Source organism: Motacilla alba, chromosome 4 (genome assembly GCF_015832195.1).
Source record: "Motacilla alba alba isolate MOTALB_02 chromosome 4, Motacilla_alba_V1.0_pri, whole genome shotgun sequence".
NCBI classification, from domain to species: Eukaryota; Metazoa; Chordata; class Aves; order Passeriformes; family Motacillidae; genus Motacilla; species Motacilla alba.
In genome coordinates, this window is record NC_052019.1 from 43808473 (window position 1) to 43825211 (window position 16739).

Genomic DNA, 16739 nt, shown 5'->3' on the forward strand with positions numbered 1-16739 from the left:
TTATGGATCTGCTTTTGCACAGGAATTCAGTACTGATGGTATTTGGGTAGGCACTGAGCTGGACATGCTGGAGTTTCAAATGTGCTGATACCAAAGTACTACCTGCTTTGAAATACAAGAAGCTTCTGTGTGCTGCTACTGTACTCTCTTTATTTAAATTAGTGCTTCCTTGAAAATCTATCTCAGTTGTAGTCAGGTTTAGGAGTAAGCTTAAAGATGGCATCCGTACTAGAGTGGACTCATTTTGTTTTCTCAGTAGCACATTCTGATGATAGCTTGTAATTCTTTTATCTGGTTCCTAAATTGTGATCCACGAGTCACTTGTGGACTGACTAATGGTGCTGAGCGGTGCACAGTTATCTACAGAATGATGCTGAGTGGTGTGTTCTGTCTTTTATTCCATGAACAGTATGCGAATAGAGGTACATAGTGATCATTAAACCTCCTTCTTCGTTCATATCCCATATCCTTTGTTATTCTGAGGATAGGCCATTCAGGTTCCTGATCTAGCAAAGCACTTAAGTGCATGGCAGGAGACTAATCAAAGTTAATATTAAGTGCATATTTCCATAGTGCAGTGGATCAGTGTCCAAAGTTTCTTAGCTGTAGAACAGTAAATAACACACCCATAATTTTCAATGAGGTAGATCATTAAGGCTTTATGAGGCACTTTGATGTTCCCAGATGGCATATGCTCAAGAATATTAGTTAGTTAACTAGGCATATTTAATCACTCTGAAATGTTTGTCTTGCTTATATCTTATCATTTGACCTGTTGCTCATGCTTTGACTGTAGGCATTCGGTTCATCAGATACTCTTGACATTGGGATTTCTTTGTTTCTGACTGTTGTGACATGGCAGCTTTCTTTCCTGAAGCATGAAACAGGTTTTGATGTTTTTCTTTTGTTGTGTGTTTGGAAGTTTTTCCTTTATGTTTTCTCTTTTTGTGTCTTGAATTTTAGTTACCTCATAAGATGTAATCAGTTATATTAAGCTCTTTGACCATGTCTGGTTGTATTTTTTACAAGAGAGGGTTCTCATGAGCTGGTGAGTCTAGTGTCCCTGCCATAGCAACCTCCCAGTGAAGATCCATTTGTTCTTTGAACTGCCCCCGTCTGCTTTTTAAATACCTCTCTCCTTATTTGATGCTTCCTTCAGTGAGGTATTTACATTGAACAAACTGATTCTTCTTAGCCTTTGTTTTGGTAGGCTAAACACCTCTAACACCTAATCTTCCCTCATAAGGGAATGTTACCTTTCCTATTCATCCTAATAACCCATTCTCTTTACTAGCACCAGAGGAAATCTTGGAGTTCAGGCAAAAGAATAGAATTGATTCCACCACTGCTTTCCATGATGGCTCTTCTGTAACTCTGTTGTGCGTGCCTGACTGATGCGTACTGGGATCAGATTTGCCTTTTTAATAGACATGAGACAGTGGTACTCAGATCCTTCCTGTAATCTTGCAGTGCACAGAGAATCTTGATTTTGCTAATATTTTATATTTGTGCCATTCAGCACAATTCTCCTGTGCCACTGTCATTAATGCAAATAGTAAAACAAAATTATCCCACAACCAGCCACCGAGCAGCCTTCCCCTTTTCAAAATATTCAGTTCTTCCATCAAACTCTATTTTTTCAATATAAAATAAAATAAAAATTTCCACTGTGATCTCTTAGAAAATGCTTACAGAAGTGTGTATGGATGATATATACCATGTAGGGTTTTTTCACTTTGCAGTCATTTCTTCTGTCAAAAGAGAGGTACTGTTAAATCCAGCTTTAATTCCCCTTCTGGAAACCACTACTGATTACTGAGAGAGTAACAATTTGAAAAAGATGTGTAATTCAAAGAAAGTAGAACTTTTTTCTTCCGAAATACTGTGACAAAAGGCAGACAGCTGACCCACAAAATAACCAGCGATAATAGCTCTAGGCAACAAAGTCATATGAAGTTCTGTAGATAGAAAATAATTTAGGATTGTTTTAGCATTTTATAGGAAATTCTTCTGTTTTCATGAGGAGCAGCTGTGTGAGACAGCAAAAGTGAGTTCACATACAGTGAAGTATGTGTGTGTAGCCTTTTTTAGTTCAATGGAAAGGCCTAAGCATAATAAAGACTGCTTTAGGGCATTTGGGATGAACAGAGGATGGTTTGTGGTCTTGGAGCTGGATTTAATTATCCATAATGTTATCGCTGTGTAAATTTGCTGTTTGAAGTATGTTAGATGATAATAAACACTGAAGGACTGCTTGAGTAACATGATCAAGACTTATTTTACAGAAAGAACGTCTGAGAACATCGATCTCTACACCCTGGTGACCAGTGACAGACCCTGAGGGAGCAGCATGAATTTGTATCAGGGGAGGTTTAGGTTGGAGATCAGGAAAAGGTTCTTCACCCAGAGGGTGTTTGGGCGCTGGAACAGCTCCCCAGGGAAGTGATCACAGCACCAAGCCTGACAGAAGTAAGAGGTGTTTGGGCAACACTCTCAGGCACATGGTGTGACTCTTGGGGTGTCCTGTGCAGACAGGACCCATCAATGATCCTGATGGGTCCCTTCCAACTCAAGATATTCTGAGATTTATATTGGCAAGAATTAACCTACTGGCAAGCAGTTAACCATTAATTGCTTATTTGGTGTGTCTTGCTGGCCCTTACTGACAGGACAGACTAGGGTCCTGATTTGAGCTGTGAAGAAGTCCTTGTGCACATTAGTTGCAGGCAGCATGTTGTGTCTAATCAACACACATTCCATGGAAGATGTTTTCATTAGCTTGGTACTTGAGTTTGCAGAAGTTGACTGTCAATTTAAAGAACAGGTGAGAAACCTTGGGATTCCTTAGAATTTTCGTCAAGAATGTTGATCATAAATATTGGTGGTTTTAAATGCCAGTTTTTTATTGTTTGCCTGCCCTGTTTGTGTGAGACAGCATTTCACACCACTGCTTATTTGATGTGGAATATTCTCAAAGTACCATATGAAAAATAAAAGCAGAGCATCTTCAAAGAATCCTCAAACATAAACAATTTTTATTAGACCCATAATGAAATCTTCAAATGCCATGATTTTGTCTTTGAAGATGATAAAAATCTTTAATTTAAAAAATGATTCAAAGGTGGTGATCTAGTGAAAAAGCGTGTTTCATCCTGTTGGTGTATTTCTAGACAGTTGAATATTTCATATGACTAAGTTGTTGTCCAGATTTATAGACACATGGGAAATTAATGTGTTCAGAAAGACACTCAGCATTCTAGCAGTGCAGAAGTAAAGGATTAGAGTATTTTCTGAACTGGAAGGATTGTTGGAAAGAAAGAACTGCAAGCATGCGACTTCACTCATGTCTTGGGCAAATGCAGAGATGATGATGAATGCTCTTTAATTATGATATGCCTCTCTTCTGCAAGAGAAAATGAGCCTTTATAAGGTCATGTCAGAGAGACAGTGTCCCTGTTCATGATGGTAGCAGAAGTTAATTCATTCTGCTCTGCTGGGAGGATCTTGCTGAGTGCATCTTTGCATAATGCAGTTATTTCTGTGCATTGGAGTAGCATGTTGCCAGCCTTTCATGATCATGGATTTGTAAATGTTCACCATCTATCTAGACCCACACAACAAACTGAAATGTTTTTGAATAACCTTGTTGTGTAACACATTCACTTCCAACATTTCAGGGAGAGGTATGATTTTCTCAGGGAACAGTAAGAATTGAAAAATTAAATTGCCTTTCAGCAATGCAGCAGATTCTAGACTATGATGGGTAACAACATAAAGACCTGTGTGGTCTGTTGTGATTGACCGGTTCAACTTTTCTCACTGCTTAGACATCCAAACATCCATCCATAAGCTTTTATGAAGAAGAGGTAATTGTGGAACATCTGACTGGCTCCTATTGGAGCTTTCAGAGTGAAACTGACCCTTTTTCCCCCCTGCATTTTTCTGCTGACTGAGCTTGAAATTGTCACCAATGCTGCTTCACTCCTATATTTGTTGTTGGACAACGTCCTGGTTTAGAACAAATTTTGGAGGAGACCTCTGCGCTTCTTTTCTCCCCGCCTTTGCTCTCGGAACAGGTCTTAAGGGTGCAAAACTTATTTCTGGGCTAAACAAATGAATGGGGATACAAGCATCATTAAATCACCCCAGGACAAACAACAAGACAAGACATACTGCAAGCTTGTCTTCAGAATTAATGCAGGAGGAGAGCAGTTAGAACACTTGCATTGCAGGGAAGCTTACTGTGATATGGAACTGCTGGCAGAGCACAAGATTCATGTGTGACCTTTAGAATGTACATCTTCTAGAAAGATTTCACACAGAAAATCGCAGTTCTTGGAAGCTGTTGCTTTTTGTGCTGCTGTTTGTAGCGTCAAGGAGCAGGAGGGATATTTAGGGCATTTGATCTTCATAGAAAGCCAATGTTATTAGGAAGTATTGCAAAAAATGTTTCCTGAACAGATCCGAGCTGTTGAGCTGCTGCAAGTGCCTGGCAGCCGAGGGAGTATTGCCGTAACTGTGTACACTGCTCCAAGAGCAGCAGTGAGGGAAGGGCAAATCTCAGTAGTGTCTGATGATATGTGACCATTTCCATTTCTCTACTGTGTCTGTTCAGGATGGAGAAAAGGAAATTAAAGGAGAGAGAGTAAAGAACAGAAGGAAGTCTGCATTGGGTAATACTGAATAGGACTGTATCTTTCTCTGAAAACACTTATTTAAAAACTCTTTCCAACTGATAACTGTATTCTGCTTTTACATTGTGTTTTGAGCAATGGAATGACTGCTTCCATGCTTAAAGGTGAAGAAATTGGATCCACAGCCAGTGCACTGTGGAATAAAGCTGTCAAACATGTCATTTTTAACTCCTTGCAGAAAACTTGTCTGTAAAATAATCCAGAGTACAGCCTTCTAATTTCAGACTTCTTATAAAGGGGACCAAATTGATATTTATCTTTTCTTTAATAAGTGCAGCTGGAACAATCTGGGTACTCAGAGCACAGTTAAAGCAGTACACCTTGCATATTTCGCATGTTGTCAAATAGAGTTTAGAGTTTGAATTTGAAATGGCATGTGATTTTGGACCTGGTATTGAACATTGTTTAACCAAGGCATATGTCTTACCAGGTCTGATTTTAATGAGACTTTAATCTCAGTTTTGTATTCCAATTTGTTGTGCTTAAGTTGATTTTCATTTGGAAGTAAGTCCTCTTGCTTTAAGCCTTATTGGAGTATATTCTTTGGTTGGTTTTAGAAAAGTGATGCCTTATTGGTGAGCGAAGATCTTCCCCAAAGTGAAATTCCCAATGAAATTGTCTTGCAAAGCCTAACTCTGCTCCTGAGGTAAAGAGCAGCTGCATTTGGTGCATGCATCTCTCTGTCAACTGCAGCCCTTTTTGTCTCAGAAAGAAGCAGGTATTTCTTCAAATGGCTGATGTTCCTCTGCCAGAAGAATTGATTGTTGGGAAAGATAATGGTTTAGAGGTGAGAGGAGACCTGGATAAGACATTTGAGATGATGTCTCTGATGACTCTGATAGTGTTCTTTTCAAATGAATATTAACATTTTTTCCAGGGACATAATCAGTATCAAATTGTGCACAGTGAATGCCTTGGTGCTATTGCTTCTACACTTTGTTCAGTGCAGGCCTGTTTAACACAGGAAGTCAGTATTAAACAATGCATTGCTTCTTTGAGAATCCACAAATTTAATTTCATTCTGCTTTTACCATTGCTGAACTTGTGTAGCCCCAGAGTTCTGCTTACCTCTGTGCCCTTATCGTGGTGAAAGGTATCCGGTGTCCTGAAACAGATGACAATCGTCATCTGAACAAAATGATGGATTTGGGACATACAGCATCTAGTTAATATCTATGATAGCAGTAAGTTTTTTATTTGAAACAAAACTTTGAGGGCAATCCCATTAGATTGGCATGAGCTGAGCACAGTTAGAAGAAAGCAGACCTATTCCCCTGTCCATCTTGCTGCAAGAGAGGTTTGTGTTCTGAGAAATTCCTACCCTGTCAGTCTGTAAAATAATTTCAGACAATATCAAATTACACTCTTCTTCATTTATTTGGTTGTTCTTTGTTCTTTTTTGTGACTTGATATTGCACTATTGCAGGTAACTCACTTTTTTTTTTTACCCTATCTGGTAGTAGATCTTCACATAGTTAATTTCATATAGTTTTAGTTAAATTTAATTTAGTTATAGAATAAGTGTCTTAACCAAAATGCTTTTTCACTGGTTTCGTGGAAGGGTAGTAGGGTTTGCGTGCTGCATTTTAGGTGAGAAATAACAAGCAAAACCTTTGTTTGCTGTCACCACAAAGATTTTGAGATGGTAAAAAGGTGTATTTTATACAGCAACTAAGTTTATTATGCATGCAGTTCACAGCCTGCAATCTGTAGGCTTGGAAACAGATAACAGGTTCTGAGTTGCTTGCAGAGACTATAGAGTAGTTCTGTATTTCATAAAGTGGTAAAAAAGCTGCTGGGCATTTGCATTTAAATTTGTCATGAATTGCTGCTAGGTACAGAGTATCTTCTTGAAAGGTTATTTTCATGGGGGTGTTTTTCCGCTTTTTAAAGCTCTCTATTATTCTCTTCCTTTTTTTGATAGCGCACTGGGAGAGATGCTTCTAGTTATTTAGCTGCTCTGTTAGATCTTGACAGATGGATATGTTTCCATTATATCATACTCTTTGAAAATTATACTCCATTTTGCCTGTTTATACAGCCTTGTATTGAGAAGAATTATATCCAGTTATACTTAACATTCATGTAAAGGCACAAAAAGTGAGGAGGAAATATTTGTGTCCAGCCCTCCCCCCCCCCAATAGAATTCTTCTTTTGACATCTTTGTTTTGCATTAATTCTTGGTACTGGGTAATGTTGTGTTATTCTCCTTCTGACAATGACAGATGGAAAGTTCCTTAAAGCTGTAAGATCTTTGAGTTGTTTGGTAACAATTTATGTCACTGCTGTGATAGTGTTTCTTTCCTTGCACAAGGTCAGTCTTCATCAAATTTCTCAAAACCTTGATCACTATTTAAAGTATGGTTCTGGGGATCCTGTATTGTGTGTTAGCCAGGCAGACAAATAACCTGTGTTGTTAAAAGACAGGAAAACATCTGTGGTAAATTATTTTTCCTTTGGAGTGTTTGCCTGTTTTGTCATTTGGTTTTGTTTAATTGCAGTGCAGAAGAATTGATGGGTAATTTGTATGCTGGAAAATTCTTCTTATTGCTCTTTTTGTTAAGGACAGGGACAGGTGCAGCCTTTTAATTACAAGAGTGTTTTATTTTACATTGCTGCTGCTTTTTCAGATGAATGCACTGGACACACTTGGTCAGACAGCGTTGCACAGGGCTGCGTTAGCAGGGCACTTGCAAACCTGCCGGTTGCTGCTGAGTTACGGCTCTGATCCCTCCATCATCTCTTTGCAAGGCTTCACAGCAGCACAGATGGGGAATGAAGCAGTGCAACAGATCTTAAGTGGTGGGTAAAAGTAAAGGCCTTGTGTATTTGAACTTCAGCTTCTCCCTTTACAGCTTTGAATCTTGTTTCTCTCTCAGTGCAAGAGACTTGAAGTAGTTTTCTCATCTCTTCTTTTTGCCATCAAGTGCACACAACTACAGTATGTATTGTGTGACACTTGCCAGAAAAGAAAGAAATAGCTCTGCTCAGTTCAGTGATTTGGTGCAAATGAGGAAGAAAATAACCACCTTGTAGATCTAGAATATGCTGGCTGTACAAGGAGGTTGTAGTAAGGCACATGTAGGGAGTTTTGGGATTCTTTTGGTAGCAAGTTCCAAGGCAACTGGAATGTTGCTGAGCATGTAAGAAACCTTTTTCCCTGCAGCAGCCAACCTGTTAGGTACTCCCTACTTCAGCAGTCAGAAGCAGAGTGTTACTGGCAGAAAAACACTGATAGTTGCTAAACAGTTTGAACTTTTACTTCAAATCTCTTGCTTGTCCAGTAGAGAAAGATTTTATTGTGAAAATGCCCTGGATAATGCTTAGGTAACAATTTGTTTATATCTTCTATTAAAAAGATGAATAGATGTTTGAAGGGGGTGGCACTGTTTTTCATGTAAGTGCTTAAGGGTTTGCATCCTCTTACCCACGTTACATTTGAATTTTTGCAAGTACAGAGAAGAATAATTGCATCAACAGCTAGTAAAGAGAAGTAATTCACCTTACAGTGAGATCTGCAGATAGTCAAACAAAGGCAGATATCCAGATAGATGAGAAGACATGTGGCTAGAAACTCCATTTCCTCTAGTGTTTTCAACAATATTGCCTTAAAACAGGACAAAACAAGGAAAAAGCATTTTACAGCAGTGCAAGGAAGGACTGTTTTGAAGTGTACCCACTCCTGAGATGTAGCTGGTTGCCTGGGTAGTGTTACCTGTTAAATGTGCACATGAATGTGTGTATGTGGATTGAGAGAGAAGAATGTTGGCAGAATCATATCAGCTTTAGAGTAAAAATCTGACTGATTTGCTCTAAACCTAAAGCTCCTCATTCAGACATGTTGGCAATATGAACTTGCACATCACAACCCCAGCTGCATTTTCAAAAGTAACAACAGACCAACTTCACTCCCCAGCTTTGGAAAACATGTTGAGCACAAGTTAGTACAACTTATGTATCCTAAGTAATCCTAAGCCATCTTTTCCCTATGTAGAAAGTACACCTGTGCGCACATCCGATGTGGATTATCGGTTGTTAGAAGCGTCCAAAGCTGGAGACTTGGAAACTGTGAAGGTAGGTTTGAACCGTTCATGTGAATTTTCTACTTGGCATTGCTGTGCAAGGCTTGTGGGAGCCTCTGCTAGATGAGTTGTGGAAGCAGTGCCCAGTGGATGATAAATCATAAAAAATGGGAAGTCATGGATTTTTTTTTTTCCTTCTAGAAGGTAGTACATTAAGATGTACTGAGGTGTGTGTCTCTTGGGCTTCTTCTTGTTTATTCTGCCAGTCCTTTACACAGTCATGTCTTTGATGGACTCAGATGTAGCCATAATTCTTTGAAGCAGACCCTGTGATTCTGAGAATCATAGTTTAGTAGAAACAAGCCCTCAGGTGCATGATTCAATCAGATGGCAAGTAAATACTGTTAACAGGTAGCAGACTTAATATTTTAAACCATCCTTAATCTGAAAGTGAAGGGGTCAGGCTGTGGAATCCCACAGGAAGGTTTGATCTTGTTTTTTATCTTTGGTCTGTGGACAAAACAGCCTGCAGATGGACTGTTGTGCATACTTTCCCACCTTGAACTTCAGCATGATATACATTAATATTCAAACAGCAGCAGTTTTGTGAATCAGCAGTTCCTTTGACTCCCAAGCTAAATATTTCTGGTTTTCTGAAGGCAGTATAGGCTAGAAATGGTAAAATATTTGGACAAAGCTACATGGCCTTGAACCTGGTACTTGATGATACAGAAGTTCACCCTTTCTTATACATTAGGAACATCTTCACACTGCTTCCAATATTTAAATCTAGTTTGTTATGGAAGTACTTTCAGCTGTAAATTTAGAACTGCTATTTTTTAAACTGCATAAGTGGAAATAAATCTCCTGATAAAATCTCCTGAAAAAATTTGTGTAAGTGGATCAAATTTTGTGTTGGGGGTCTTTGAAAGTGGTAGCTTAGTTATTTGCTTTTGGGTTGGTTTGTTTCATGTTTTGTTGTGGCTGTTTGGTTTTGGGGAGTTCCTTATTTGTTAGTTTTAGTTCTGTACTAGATTTTGTGTTCGTTTGTCTCCACAGCAACTTTGCAGCCCTCAGAATGTGAACTGCAGAGATCTGGAAGGCCGTCACTCAACACCACTGCACTTTGCTGCGGGATATAACCGTGTATCAGTGGTGGAGTATCTCTTGCACCATGGAGCAGATGTGCATGCCAAAGATAAAGGGTACATTTCATTCCTTGATACTTTCTGCTGTTCTCTATTGATGTGAGACTTCTATCCTTATATATTCATTTTGCTTCAGATTTCAGTGACCCTTGTGTTTTTCTGTTGAAAATTTTTCTCTTTCCTCCTTGTTTTGTTGTTCCTGTGCTGTAGGGAGGTTTATAGACCATTACAGCATACTTTGCTTCCTGGAAAAGCCTTTATCAAGTACATGCCTGGAACTGTAATACAAGATGCTTCTCTTCCCCTTTTTATCCATTTTGGAGACTTTGTTTTGCTTAAAAACAGGCTTTAACTTGTTTTAGGTGATCTAAATTAGTTTTGAATAAAATGGGTAAAATACCAGGCTTATCTCTGGGCATTTTTCTAATTATGTTAGCTTTTATTATTAATTAATTACTTTTACAGTTTATATTCAGTTTAATTATATAAAGCATTTACATTTTTTTCCATTAGTTGTGAAGCAGCATGGTTATGTTCACTCTTTTACTCCATATATTAGTTCAGGGTGGGGGATAATAAATTTCCAATACTGTGTTTTAAGGCTTACCCTGGAAGAAGTGTTTGGATCTCTTTCTGGATCTGTCAGATGTGCAATACTTACTAATGACTGCACTTCAAACACTATATAACGTGTTATGTCTTTCTTGAAATTTGCACTCAAATATCCAAACTCAGAACAACTGTGAGCCTTGCAAGTTTAGTTTTTTGTCTGTTATTTACAGAAGTTTATTAGCATTGAAGTTGCTTGTGGAAGCTGTCACATTGGGGCTTGCTAAATATTCAAAAGTCTTGTGGGTGAGAACTGAACGAGGATAATTAAGTTTTAATTGATTTTTTAATAGAGAAATAAAACCATGAAAACTTGAAAGACTGAAAGATAACAGTAATGTCTGGTGAAAGCGGGAGTTTTACCTACTGATTGCATATAGGATTTTATTCTCTAGCTCTTAATGCTTTCTCTTTGATTAGTGGCTTAGTACCCCTGCACAATGCCTGTTCTTATGGACACTACGAAGTGGCTGAGCTCCTAGTGAGGCATGGTGCTTCTGTCAACGTGGCAGACCTGTGGAAGTTCACTCCTCTACATGAAGCAGCAGCAAAAGGAAAATATGAAATCTGCAAACTGCTTTTAAAAGTATGTGCTGTAGATCTCAGATGTGTCTTTAAATGCATATATATTTATTTTTTCTGAAGATTCATTAATGCAAAGTTAATTGCATTCAGTGAATTCTTTGTGGTATCTTTGAATAGACTTTTATCTTGCAATTGTCATATGGTTTCTTGTGTAGTATCATTGACTTAAAAAGAATCATCTGTACAAGTACTGTTTCCAGCATGTGTATTAATACTGTTAGCCAAGTAGGACAAGACTCTGAAGCTGAAAAAACCAGCTGAATTCATGTGAAAATGACAACTCTCTATCTTATCCTATCCATCCCTCTCTGAAATAGTTACTGCATTTAAGTAAATTTTGTTAATACTTATGCAAGAGTGTGTTACAGAGCTATAGCGGAAGGTGGGTCCTAAATGCTGTTTGGTATGAGAGGAATTCAGAACTGTTATGTTAATGTATAATTTATCAAGCTCCTGGAGGAAATGCATGTTAATACACTGTGGCATAAATATTCATTATACTTAGAGGAAGAACCTGTAAAAAGCATGAGGTAATGCAAAGATATTTCCAGTGAGAAACATGAGTTTGAGAAACTTCTTAACATAAGGTCAGATCCTGCCCTGAGAGGATGAAAGGGGGTGCTAGAGTAGAATTTTTTGCTAATCCCATTTCCTCTTTCAGTCTTGCTTATTTATGTCCCTCTGAAGCACAACATTTAAAGTAGGAGAAAGTCAGAATATGGATAGTCTTAAAATAATGAGGATCTACCCCAGCCACTTTTCATTTGCTGCTGCAAAGCCCCACTATTTTGCTCTTATATCATTAATTATTTCACTTGATTACAAAAAAAAAACAGTCAGAGAGAGAAGAATGATAGTTTGAAGCACATCTACAGCAGAAACCAGGAGATTTTAAGAGATGTCTGTGGAGTAGGCATGGTGGTGGCCTGGAAATAATACCCTAATAGAGATGTTAGCTCAAGCTATAGGAACACCTGTAATCTCTCAAGCACAGTGTTGCATTATAGACCCTGGAGATCTCTGGCCTTTTCTGATCATTCCACAGGGAATTTGCCCATATTTTGTCTTCAGAGGATCCTGAATGGATGTACAACAGGAAATAGAAAAGTGCTATAAATAAAGCAAATAGAAAACAGGAAATAGAAAAGTGCTAAATAAAGAAATTTATTTTTTTAAAATCACTCTTTCACAAGATAAGAGCTAAATATGCCCTTAAGGTGACACAGATGTAAAGTCTCAGGGTGTCTGTGGATATGTGCTCACACTGCAGTTTACTCAGGGTTTCTCCTGCTGTGTCTCCTGTGCCAGCTGGCAGTGTTGTCAGTTCTGCTGAGTTGTGGATGTTGAGCTTGACCCCTCCTGACTTGTGCTCCTTCTCTCCTGATCTGCTTGAAGAAGGAAACAAAATAAACAGGCATTTTGGAGACAGTGTCTTTTAAAATCACCTTTCTTTGAAATGACCACCTTCATTTGTTTCTATGCCTTGGAAGGGATCTCAGAAGACACTGCTTCTTCATTCAGATATTTATATTGGGGTATATTTGAATAGTTCCAATTCTGATGAGTTTCAAATAAGGGATTGCAGGTCCTGTCTTAAAGAAGTCATTGTAGTCTAAACAGCTTTGCATGAAGAGTGCTCTCTTCCTAAAAGAACCACAGATGTGGAAACTGCTTCTATGTAATCAGTACTCTGTCCTTTCTGTCCCTTGCTCTTCATCTTTTGCACCATGAGCACAGTTGTACTGCTTCCAAATACAAAGCAGTTAATTCCCTCTGTTCTCCCATTGCTGTTCTCCCATTCCCAGTCCAGTGGGAAATGGCAGGGTAGACTTGATGGCAGGGATTGGAGCACTGTGTTTGACTGTTCTGAAGAGGTCAGCCAGAGAACTCTAGCACCAGCAGCTGCCTCTGCTTTATCTATCTTTGTTTTTTCCCACTGCTGCTGATTGAATAGGGAAGGAGCTGTCCTCCCACAAAACTGAATGTGGACGTGACTCACACCATATGCTCTACATAGTTGTATGTTCGCCTTCTCATCCCCTGATGCTCCCGTACTGTGTTCTTATCACTGCCTGATCTACATGTTTTACCAGCACAGATACACTCAGCAGTCATCCAACTCGACTTGTCCACAAAAATTTTTTTTCACTTCTTCCAAAGACCTGTAAACTGCTTAAGATGGTGCTTTTGTCTATTGGAAATTGTAGACAAGATTATTTTGCTAGTTCCCTTCTGAAACAAGTGCCTTTCGATATCGGGGTGACATTTTGTAGAACTCAGAGCCTGGTTTTGCTAGCTCAGAAGGCTGTGCTCAGGAAATACCTCTGCCAGCCATTTGATTCCTGCCAGTTTTCAGGAGAAGGGGAGGACTGGCAGCAAGACACTTCCAGTTGACTTTCCTTTCACACTGCTGTGACAATGAGAAATAGCTGTATGCAGGAAATGCTCCTGAACATACTTCAGTTGCAAGTAGAGCAGGTACAGCTCTTGCAAAGGGCTGCCATTCTTGCCTATGGAATTGAGATTCACACAGCTGTATTTCAGACTAGTGCTTTTAGGCCTCAGATTTCTCAATTTATTTTCTTGTGCCTACTAATCTGTACAATTTTTACTTCATTATGGTAGATCTACAAAATCCTATTTTATTTGGCAAAATAGTGACACAGGTGCACTGCTCTGTGCATGACTGTGACACTAGCATTCCATTTGCTCTTTGCAGCATGGAGCTGATCCAACAAAAAAGAATCGAGATGGGAACACTCCTTTAGATTTGGTGAAAGAAGGGGACACAGATATCCAGGACTTACTGCGAGGAGATGCTGCCTTGCTAGATGCTGCTAAGAAGGGGTGCCTCGCACGAGTGCAGAAGCTGTGTACTCAAGAAAATATCAATTGCAGAGACACCCAGGGAAGAAATTCAACACCATTGCATCTTGCAGGTGGGTAACATGCCAGGTTTTCAAGGCTTGTATATTTATGGTAGGTCTGCAGATGTAATTTGCCAAAATCAGGATTGGTATAGGAAGAGTTTCACAGAGAATTGTCCTGTACAAAGAGTTAACTAGGGCATCTATTTCAGGAGGTAATACAATTACTAGGGAAGAAGAACTTTTGCAGTTGAAAAATTGCCTTAGCTTTTCTGTTGAATATTTTTCTTCAGTTTAGCTCCCTAATACCTAATTTCTTTTCCTGTGCTTTTTCTACAGCTGGTTACAACAATTTGGAAGTAGCTGAATACCTTCTTGAGCATGGTGCTGATGTTAATGCCCAGGACAAAGGAGGATTAATTCCCCTACACAATGCAGCATCCTATGGGGTAGGTGCAGGCAGTCTTGCCATTAGTAGAACAGCAAGGGACTCCTTGAAGTCATATCCAAAGCCAGTTATTTTGCTGTTTTCACAGCTGTTTTGCTGTGAACACAGTTCAGGTTTTGATGAAGTATTTGTCAGGCTAAGTTGCTGTTGTGAGTCCTATTTGCAGTCCTACACATTAAATAGGACACAGATTCAGGTGTGCTGTAGCAGTTAAATGCTGCAGTTTGGAAAGATCACTACAATGTAGCTTTTATGCAGGCAAGCAGATGTGCAGGATTGAACAGTTTGGGGTGATATTCCAAACTGAAAAGACCTCAAGTTGTGTCTGAAAGACTTAGATGGAAGGAAGAGAAAAATATCCAGGGATTGTATGCAGATGATGACAGGGAAGTGGAGGTGTTTACAGCTGGTGTTTGGTGGGAATCTATTGCTAGAGTTGAAGGACAACTGTGTTTGTAATGTGGTTGTCCTCCAGGGCAAGCCATCTGCTGCAGGGGGTGCAGTGACAGATTCAAACCATTTTAGATGAGGTAGAGCCTCTTTCCTCCATATAGGAGTAAGCATCTGTGTCCCAGTTGCACAGTTGCCTAATAGATTGCTTATAAGCAGTTGTTAGTTGTGGATTGGGTGAGAAAGAAGTCTCTTGTAAATAATGGTTCAGAGACAGTGCTTGAGAAGCTTCTAGCACTGTGCTTACAGTCAGAGAGAGAATCTGAAGCTCGTGAAGTACTGGGTTTGATGGTCTCATGCTTTATCTGTTTCTTACCTGGCCCTGGAACAAGTACAGCAAAATCTGGGACAGGTGACTCTAACAGAACCATGATTGCTCTTGTTTGAGAGCAAATGAAATAAAAACTGCAGTGTTCACCTTGTTTTTAAAAAGAGCATCAATGGAACTCAGTCTACGCCATTTGGATTGGTTCTTTACATCGCTCTGGGATCCCAGTGTGCCAAAGAGCAAAAAGCCCCAAATACTGGTGAAAGATGAGAAAGCAGCACAGAATTCTTTTATGTTGCAGGGTCCTATTACCAAGTAATATTGTTTATCAGCATCTGCCTTTAAGCATTAATTCCCAGGATGTTGCTAAGATCTAGAAATAAATTCTGTTGGAAAGACTATGTTCTTTTCTTAGGCATGAGAAAGCAAAACATATTTTACACAAACCCAAAACATTTCTTATTGGCATAGAGAAATGTCAGACATTGGTTTTTGCTGATTATAATTTCTAAAAGTCATAATGCCAATCTAACCCGGTTACCTTGCTTCCTCTAGGAAACATTAAAAAGGCAGCGTTTGGTGCTTTTCCATCAGCTTATTTAGTTAAGAGTTGCTTCATACCTTTCCTGGCATCCCACACTTCTCTCTGAGCTGTCATCAGCCTGTTCAGATCTCTCTGATAGGAGGTAGAGAGGAGAGGAGTACTGGTTTCACAAGTTCATAGCTGACAAGATTCACAGGCTCTGCCTTTTCCTCACAAAGTTTCTTCAGTTCTCCCACCCAGTGCTTCATGCTGTGTGTCCCTCAATAGGGCTTTCTGTGACAGAAAAATCACAGGAACAGCAATTGCTTTAAAAGTTTGGCAGAGAGGAAAAATAAACTTGGCAGTATTTCCAAACCACACTTGTTCAGAGACCAAGCTGTTTTATGAGAGCTGCAAAGAGTCACTTAATTGCCATTGAGGGGAAAAAAGGAAATCCATTGGCAATTCTTTGTGCCTCTGCTTACAATTTCAGTGTTTCGTGCTCCTACCCATTCATTTTGACTACCTGCTTTTTTTTCTTTGCTGTCTTGCACAAGAAAAATCTAGTGGTTAGAAGCAGGCAAAAATTTCATTTGTCAGTTTTCTCTGATTTTTACTTGGGAGACTTCAAGGACAGTATATTGATGGAAGCATGGGGTTGTAAGTTCATTACTTTTATAACCCATGTAAAACAGCTGTTCCTTGTGACACTCATAATACATTTTATCAATTACAGCTCTCATAAAGCATGAGTGAAGATAGAACAGATCTGTGATGCCACAGATGAGTTCAAAGTCTTGCAAGAAAGAAAGTACAACAACAACTTCTGTGTACAAACGGGGGTGGCTCAGTAGCACAACACATCGATCTTCAGAGCTTCTAGTATTGTGTCGCAAAAGTTGCAGCCCAGTAAATTCACCAGCTCAAATTTGTCCACAGATAATTTTTTTATGCAGGGTTAAGTATCAGATCTGCTCCTGCAGCTGGCACAAACTTCATGCTATGTACTTGGGGTGATTTGACAGAAATCTGCTTCTGTGCCTGATCCCAGTTCTTCTGTGCTGGTGAATGATCTGGTCGTGCACAGACACAGATGACTGTGGAGCTGCAGTATGAATTGATATC

At 39.2% G+C, this 16739-nt stretch overlaps 1 protein-coding gene across 1 annotated transcript in view; it reads left to right on the plus strand.

Moving 5' to 3' along the window:
• TNKS (tankyrase) overlaps positions 1–16739 on the plus strand; it is a 130147-nt gene that overhangs the window by 95955 nt on the left and 17453 nt on the right. The window contains exons 12-17 of the mRNA XM_038136513.1: positions 7325–7496; positions 8689–8768; positions 9776–9921; positions 10894–11059; positions 13778–13997; positions 14265–14374. Of these exons, the coding sequence (XP_037992441.1) occupies positions 7325–7496; positions 8689–8768; positions 9776–9921; positions 10894–11059; positions 13778–13997; positions 14265–14374 (894 nt within the window). The remainder of the gene's footprint in view (positions 1–7324; positions 7497–8688; positions 8769–9775; positions 9922–10893; positions 11060–13777; positions 13998–14264; positions 14375–16739) is intronic.